General features: G+C 41.2%; 1 protein-coding gene across 1 annotated transcript; it reads left to right on the top strand.

The window, feature by feature from the left end:
• The first annotated feature begins 223 nt into the window (after positions 1–223).
• il12ba (interleukin 12Ba) lies at positions 224–8,728 on the top strand. Its single transcript, XM_061236241.1, has 9 exons — positions 224–362; positions 1,140–1,224; positions 2,845–3,102; positions 3,402–3,513; positions 5,382–5,554; positions 5,860–6,035; positions 8,013–8,122; positions 8,406–8,471; positions 8,620–8,728. The coding sequence occupies exons 2-9, from the start codon at positions 1,140–1,142 to the stop codon at positions 8,639–8,641; spliced, it is 1,002 nt and encodes a 333-aa protein (XP_061092225.1). The 5' UTR covers positions 224–362; the 3' UTR covers positions 8,642–8,728.
• Positions 8,729–8,984: the final 256 nt, after the last annotated feature.

Raw genomic sequence — 8,984 nt, 5'->3', positions numbered from 1 at the left:
ATGCTTTCAGTTTAGTGACATTAATTCAACTGGCCCAAACATACACCCTCACTGCTTTGTACAGATTGTTTATTTTGAGTTCATACGTTTGATTTTAAATGTTAAATGGTTATTACTAAAAGGGAGAGAGAGCAGGAGAAAGTGCTGAAGTGAGACAAACAGAGATAAAGTCAGCCTGACTTCCTCTGGCATTCATCTCCATTGTAGTTTCACAAGGCACAGAGAGCACTGTGTGTGTCGCATAGTTCCTCTACCGTCTGTACTTTCTTCTCTCTGGGATTTCTGCCTTACACTTCTCCTCGTATATAAGAGGCCAGATTTTAGAGAGACAATAAACAGCGCCTGAAAACAGCTCTCAGAAGGTGAGTACAGGACAGTAAACATTACTAATGTTGGCTCAATGTTGTTATAATATAATAATAATAATAATAATAATAATAATAATAATAATAATAATAATAATATATTACTTTATTTGTCTCACACTTTCGAGTATACAGCACAAATAAAATTATTCTAAAACTATAAAATAAATGAAAAAATTGTAGTTGTAGGTGAAGATACAGAATATGCATATGTGATCAGTGTTGCTTATTTGTATACGTAGCAACATTTCTGAAGGTATGGCGTGAGTGTGAATATTCCTTTATACATGATACTAGTACATTTAGGGGAATCATTTTCTGGTCACACTTTACAATAAGGTTCATGAGTTTGAAATAATTAGTGTCGTTGTTAACATGAATTAATGATGGACAAATACATTTGTACTTAGTTAATGCATTTGTTAACACCTAACTAACATATTTGTTACATGATTTATACATCAGCAAACCATAGGATAAACTTATAATAAGTTAATCATTAACAAATGCCAATTCATGGAAGCTGATTGTACAGTGTTCTTATTGGAGGGTACTGCTGGTACCCACACAGTTATTTTAAAGTGTTTCTCATTTTTAATTCATCAATTACATTTTTTGTAAGAAGTGATACTTCAAAATAATGTCACAGACCATGGATGCCTATGACTGAAATGGCAATAATCAGTTTTATTCAGGCGGGAGAGCTGAAATTAGGCCTGTCTTTGACGGTTTGGGTTTGAATTGTTAACGTGTGTCTTTATTTTCCCTCATCAGATGGATTTGTGCGTGTTCTGCCTCCTCTTGCTCAGTCTGCAGTGTGTAAAGGGGACCGCGACCTACTACACACTCAAACCCAACGGTAAACCATCTGTGTCCCTATCCTTCTGTCTGTCCACTGTGTGTGTCAGCTTTAGCCTGGGGCATCATGTCTAAGCGATGTGTATAAACCTGATTTTATCCTTCTGTCTGTCCACTGTGTGTGTCAGCTTTAGCCTGGGGCATCATGTCTAAGCGATGTGTATAAACCTGATTTTATCCTTCTGTCTGTCCACTGTGTGTGTCAGCTTTAGCCTGGGGCATCATGTCTAAGCGATGTGTATAAACCTGATTTTATCCTTCTGTCTGTCCACTGTGTGTGTCAGCTTTAGCCTGGGGCATCATGTCTAAGCGATGTGTATAAACCTGATTTTATCCTTCTGTCTGTCCACTGTGTGTGTCAGCTTTAGCCTGGGGCACCATGTCTAAGCGATGTGTATAAACCTGATTTTATCCTTCTGTCTGTCCACTGTGTGTGTCAGCTTTAGCCTGGGGCATCATGTCTAAGCGATGTGTATAAACCTGATTTTATCCTTCTGCCTGTCCACTGTGTGTGTCAGCTTTAGCCTGGGGCATCATGTCTAAGCGATGTGTATAAACCTTATTTTAATCTGGAGAACAGTGACAGCTACCCATTGCCAACTAAATTTGGGTAACACTATGGTAACTGGTGAATGGTTGGCATTTCTATAGCGCCTTTATCCAAAGCGCTGTACAATTGATGCTTCTCATTCACCCATTCATACACACACTCACACACCAACGGCGATTGGCTGCCATGCAAGGCACCGACCAGCTCGTCAGGAGCATTTAGGGGTTAGGTGTCACTTCAGGCGACTGCTCTTACCAGGTTACTAGTTGATTCATGTTAACAACAATTAAAAACAGTTCATGTATTTGTTAATGGTTAACTAGTTATATGTTTATCCTATGGTTTACTAATGCATAAATATTCCTGTAACTAATACATTAGTTTGTAGTTAAAAAATGGAATAGCTATATTATATTTGAAATTTAAGCCTAATCAGTATATTCATTTATTTCTGGAGTGTATTGTAGTTTACCATGATCCAGCACTATCCCTTAAGATCACTGTTGTTATTGTTGCTGTTTTTATTATTTATATTTATTTATGTATGTTTTTATTTATTATTATTATTATTATTACTTTTATTATTATTATTATTATTATTATTATTATTTGTTGATGTTGTTGTTGATATTGTTGTTGTTATTGTTGTTGTTGTTGATGTTGTTGTTGATGTTGATATTGTTGTTGTTATTGTTGTTGATGTTGATATTGTTGTTGTTGTTGTTTTTGTTGTTGTTTTTGTTGTTGATGTTGATGTTGATATTGTTGTTGTTTTTGTTGTTGATGTTGTTGATGTTGATGTTGATGTTGATATTGTTGTTGTTTTTGTTGTTGATGTTGTTGATGTTGATGTTGTTGTTGTTATTGTTGTTGTTGTTTTTGTTGTTGTTGTTGTTGTTTTTGTTGTTGTTGATGTTGATGTTGATGTTGATGTTGATATTGTTGTTGTTGTTGTTGTTGTTGATGTTGTTGTTGATGTTGATATTGTTGTTGTTATTGTTGATGTTGTTGATGTTTTTGTTGTTGTTGATGTTGACGTTGTTGATGTTGATGTTGTTGATGTTGTTGCAGTCATGGTGGTGGTGCGAGAGAGGGGCCTCTCTATGACCCAGGTGCCATTGCTCTGTGGAGAATCCTACGAGCGTGACACCATCGTCTGGAGGATCAAAGGCAGAGAGGTTGCCCAGGGCAACCAGGTGAACGTCAACGTGGTGATGATGCAGGGCGGGAACTACACCTGCCATGCCCAATCCGGGGCGCTGCTCAACCACACACTGGTGCTGGTGCAGGCCATGGACAGGAGGATTCTGGACAGGTCACCTGACTCAGGTACTCCCACCGGGACAGGAAGTGCACATACAGAACAGCTGGAGTCTGAGGACTGGAGTCTGAGGGCACCTTTTTATGATCATGATTATGATTATGGCAATGGCAAAGACAGGGACATTAGTATTAGTATTAGTAGTCGAATTAGTAGTAGTAGTAGTAGTAGTAGTAGCATTAGTATTAGTATTAGTAGTAGTAGTACTAGTAGTAAAAAGATACTGATCTTAAGCAGTAATGTAACTACACACACACGGACAGGTGTTATGGCTGACCCCAGATGTGGTCTATCTGTTTGTTTCCAGACTACCTTCACTGTTTGTCTAAAAACTACAGTGGAGTTTTTCAGTGTTCCTGGAGGTGGAGCCAGACCAGGAAGGAGAGAGCTCCTGATCTCTTCCTGGTGACTGCGAGTCGGTAAAGCTAATTGATGTTCAATTATTAATGATACAAATTGCAGCTGTGAAATGCCTGTTAAACCTCCACACCTCCACACCTGCACACCTGTAACACCTCCATACCCGCACACCTCCACACCTGCACACCTGTTACACCTGTTACACCTGCACACCTGTTACACCTGCACACCTCTTAAACCTCCACACCTGCACACCTGTTACACCTCCACACCTGCACACCTGTTACACCTGCACACCTCCACGCCTGTTACACCTGCACACCTGTTACACCTGCACACCTCTTAAACCTCCACACCTGCACACCTGTTACACCTCCACACCTGTTACACCTGCACACCTCCACGCCTGTTACACCTGCACACATCCACACCTGTTACACCTCCACACCTGCACACCTGCTACACCTCCACACCTCCACACCTGCAAACCTGTTACACCTCCACACCTCCACACCTGTCACACCTGTTACAGCTCCACACCTCCACATCTGTTACACCTCCACACCTCCCCACCTGTTACACCTCCACACCTGCACACCTGTTACACCTGCACACCTGCAAACCTGTTACACCTCCACACCTGCACACCTGCACACCTGTCACACCTCCACATCTGTTACACCTGCACACCTCCACACCTGCACACCTGTTACATCTCCACACCTGCACACCTGTTACACCTCCATATCTGCACACCTGTTACACCTGTTACACCTGCACACCTGTTACACCTCCACACCTGCACACCTGTTACACCTCCACACCTGCACACCTGTTACACCTGCACACCTCCACACCTGTTACACCTCCATACCTGCACACCTGTTACACCTCCACACCTGTCACACCTGTTACACCTCCACACCTGCACACCTGCACACCTGTTACACCTGCACACCTGCGTACAGTGACAGCAGCACAAGCTGAAATGGTGGGGAGGGGGAAGCATGAAAACCTCCTGGGTTTTACAGCAAGTTTCCCAGGTTACTGAGAAAATAAATTACCTGAAGAACACAAATGTTCTGAAACAGTGTCAGCGTTTTTGTGCTGCTGGTAAATGAGAACTCTAACTGTATGTGTAGCAGCCTCAGAATAGATCTACATTGTCCCAGCATACAGTAACTGCTACGCGCAGGTGGGGTGTTTATGCAAAAAGTCTTTCAAAAAGTCTATTCTTACCTGTTAATCATGAAGCCCAAACAAAACACTACAGACGCAGATTAAGCCTAGTCTAAATTCTACTTTGAGTGGAGATTCTCCACACAAGACTCAAGCTTAGTCTGTGTCCATGAAACTGGCCCTACGTTTTATAGGTATGTAAGAATTCACTCTGAAACTATTGTCCTACAGCACATTATGCATGCACAAATAAAGTAACATTTTTGGGATCAAATTTCCCAAATGTACCCTGTGAACGTACAGTAATATTTTATTTGGGTACATTACATTATTGGCATTTGGCAGATGCTCTTATCCAGAGCGACGTACAGTTGATTAGACTAAGCAGGAGACAATCCTCCCCTGGAGCAATGCAGGGTTAAGGGCCTTGCTCAAGGGCCCCACGGCTGTGCGGATCTTATTACGGCTACACCGGGATTAGAACCACCAACCTTGTGGGTCCCAATCCTTTACCTTAACCACTACGCTACAGGCCACCCCGAGTATGTACATTTTCCAAGCAAAAAGACGTACAAATTCATCATATATTGCTGGCTAGGAGTACAGTTTCAGGTACCTACTAGGAACTGCCCCAGCTATGAGCATTTGTAAGTTTTTAGGCACTTTATTGTTATCTGTGGCGGTCTGGTTTACAGTGAAACAGATGGATGACAGTGAGAGGCTGAAAGAGCGATTTCTCTGTCCTCAGCTCCTCCGTAGAGCTCACCTGCACTCTGGGTCCAAGCGGGCAGTCCATCACCTGTCGAGACCACTCCCACTGTCCGTACAGCGAGGAGAGGAGGCGCATCACGCTGGCCGTGTACGTGAAGAACCAGTTCCGCGTGGAGAAGTACACGCAGGCCTTCTACATCGCTGACATAGGTGCGGAACGATGAGTAACACAGCCTGACGCAACGGCGACTTAGACACTCATAATACCACACAATTTACGGGACGGGGACAAGTCAGGGGCGGGTCAGGGGCGGGTCAGGGATGGGTCAGGGATGGGTCAGGGTCAGGGGCGGGTCAGGGCTGGGTCAGGGATGGGTCAGGGATGGGTCAGGGTCAGGGGCAGGTCAGGGGCGGGTCAGGGCTGGGTCAGGGATGGGTCAGGGGCAGGGTCGGATCAGGGGCGGGTCAGGGACAGGGCGAGGCTAAACGCTGCGCCTTGTCTCCCGTGTCCCCAGTGAAGCCGGACAGGATCCCGGTGACCAGGCTGGACACACGCTCCCTTGAGTGGGGCTACCCCGACACCTGGAGCACCCCCGGATCCTATTTCCCGCTCACCTTCCAGGTGAAGGAGATCTCACGGAGGCACAACTGTGACTGTGAGGGCCACGGGCGCAGGAGGTGCAGGATGGCGGTAAGCCCAATCCGCCGCTCCCTCATCCCGGCTGGGAATTCTGCAAGGAGGGGCTGGGAATTCTGCAGGGAGGGGCCGGGAATTCTGCAGGGAGGGCCCGGGAATTCTGCAGGGAGGGGCTAGGAATGAGGATGCTGGGCAACTTCTGGCAACACTTTACAACACTGTTACGTGAACTGGAATGAACTGGTGTAGTTCTTGTGAGTGAGAGGCTGTGTCGGCACCACTGATGTCGGTTCCACTAGAGCAGGTTCACCAGTTTTGTGTACAGAACGGGGTGGCATGGCTCAGGCAGTAAGAGTAGTCGTCTGGCAGTCGGAGGGTTGCCGGTTTGATCCCCCGCCCGGGCTGTGTCGAAGTGTCCCTGAGCAAGACACCTAACCCCCAAATGCTCCTGACGAGCTGGTCGGGGCCTTGCATGGCAGCCAATTGCCGTCGGTGTGTGAGTGTGTGTATGAATGGGTGAATGAGAAGCATCAATTGTACAGCGCTTTGGATAAAGGCGCTATATAAATGCCTGCCATTTACCATTTACCAGAAGTTGTGTACAGCAGAGGTTTATTTTAATGATGATTCTTTTTTATTGTTTTTAGTGATGATTGTTTTTAGTGATGATTGTTTTTGGTGATGATTGTTTTGTGATGATTGTTTTTAGTGATGATTGTTTTTATAATATTTGTTTTTAGTGATGATTGTTTTTAGGGATGATTGTTTTTTGATGATTGTTTAGTGATGATTGTTTTTAGTGATGATTGTTTAGTGATGATTGTTTAGTGATGATTGTTTAGTGATGATTGTTTTTAGTGATGATTGTTTTTAGTGATGATTGTTTAGTGATGATTGTTTAGTGATGATTGTTTTTAGTGATGATTGTTTAGTGATGATTGTTTTTAGTGATGATTGTTTTTAGTGATGATTGTTTTTAGTGATGATTGTTTAGTGATGATTGTTTAGTGATGATTGTTTTTAGTGATGATTGTTTAGTGATGATTGTTTAGTGATGATTGTTTTTAGTGATGATTGTTTTTAGTGATGATTGTTTTTAGTGATGATTGTTTAGTGATGATTGTTTAGTGATGATTGTTTTTAGTGATGATTGTTTAGTGATGATTGTTTAGTGATGATTGTTCAGTGATGATTGTTTTTAGTGATGATTGTTTAGTGATGATTGTTTAGTGATGATTGTTTTTAGTGATGATTGTTTTTAGTGATGATTGTTTTTAGTGATGATTGTTTAGTGATGATTGTTTAGTGATGATTGTTTTTAGTGATGATTGTTTAGTGATGATTGTTTAGTGATGATTGTTTAGTGATGATTGTTTAGTGATGATTGTTTTTAGTGATGATTGTTTTGTGATGATTGTTTTTAGTGATGATTGTTTAGGGATGATTGTTTAGGGATGATTGTTTTTAGTGATGATTGTTTTTAGTGATGATTGTTTAGTGATGATTGTTTAGTGATGATTGTTTTTAGTGATGATTGTTTTGTGATGATTGTTTTTAGTGATGATTGTTTTGTGATGATTGTTTAGTGATGATTGTTTAGTGATGATTGTTTAGTGATGATTGTTTAGTGATGATTGTTTTTAGTGATGATTGTTTTGTGATGATTGTTTAGTGATGATTGTTTAGTGATGATTGTTTTTAGTGATGATTGTTTAGTGATGATTGTTTAGTGATGATTGTTTAGTGATGATTGTTTTTAGTGATGATTGTTTTTAGTGATGATTGTTTTGTGATGATTGTTTAGGGATGATTGTTTTTAGTGATGATTGTTTTTAGTGATGATTGTTTAGTGATGATTGTTTAGTGATGATTGTTTAGTGATGATTGTTTTTAGTGATGATTGTTTAGTGATGATTGTTTAGTGATGATTGTTTTTAGTGATGATTGTTTAGTGATGATTGTTTAGTGATGATTGTTTTTAGTGATGATTGTTTTTAGGGCTGATTGTTTTGTGTTCCTGGCTCTGCGCAGCTGCACACCACAGAGGGCCTGCAGTGGCCAGTGAGAAGAGGCTTCCTGGTGTGTGTCCGAGCGCAGGACGCCCTGTGCAACTCCACGTGGAGCGACTGGAGCCTCGTTCGGTGAGTGGAAGGCTGCTAAAAACACAGCTAGCACATGCTACATAAAACAAATATGTACAGTATTTACACATCTGTACACCTTATCTGTGTGTGTGTGTGCATGGTTGTGTGTGTACACTCTCGAAACAGATGTGTTAAAAACAAAACACACAACACACAATCTTATTTTTACCTCCATATAGAGGATACTATGTTTTGGGTTGATGGGTAACTTGGTTAGCTGTGGTTGATATTTGCAGCTTTAACACAGAATCATTGATAAGTGAAAACCATCTTTCAACAGTACCAACAGTACAGGAGCAGGAGGAACCAAGAACAATCGAAAACAAAAAGTAAAAGTGAATAATAGGTAAGTTTAGTTATTATTATTATTATTATTATTATTATTATTATTATTGTGTTGTTGTTGCTTTTGACACTAATAATAAAGTGCTTTAATCTTTTGTAAAAAAATAACGTATGTGCTATAATGGTCTTTTCTCTTTTTCTATTTGTAGGAAAGGGGAAAAGGGGCTTTAAAGAATAAATGCAGACACTCAGAAGAGATTTGAAAATTGACGGTCAGATTTATTATGATTTGTTCATATTTTTGCACAACCCTGACAATGTGTAAAAGCGACTCAGGCTTTCTGTTAAAGTGTGTCACAGATATAGGAGATAAAGGACCCTCAGATGACACAGATATGATGCCGTTTATGTTTCATGTATCTGCACTTCTATCGGAGTTTATTATTCCCGTCGCAATGTAATCAACTATTCATTTAAAGGACTACATTATAATTTATCTATTTATCTAATATCTATTTAATGATACTGTGAACATTGAAATGATTATGTATATTATGAATATGCAAAATGTATT

The sequence above is a fragment of the Conger conger genome, chromosome 3, assembly GCF_963514075.1.
Source record: "Conger conger chromosome 3, fConCon1.1, whole genome shotgun sequence".
NCBI classification, from domain to species: domain Eukaryota; kingdom Metazoa; phylum Chordata; class Actinopteri; order Anguilliformes; family Congridae; genus Conger; species Conger conger.
This window is presented reverse-complemented; position numbering and strand designations above follow the sequence as displayed.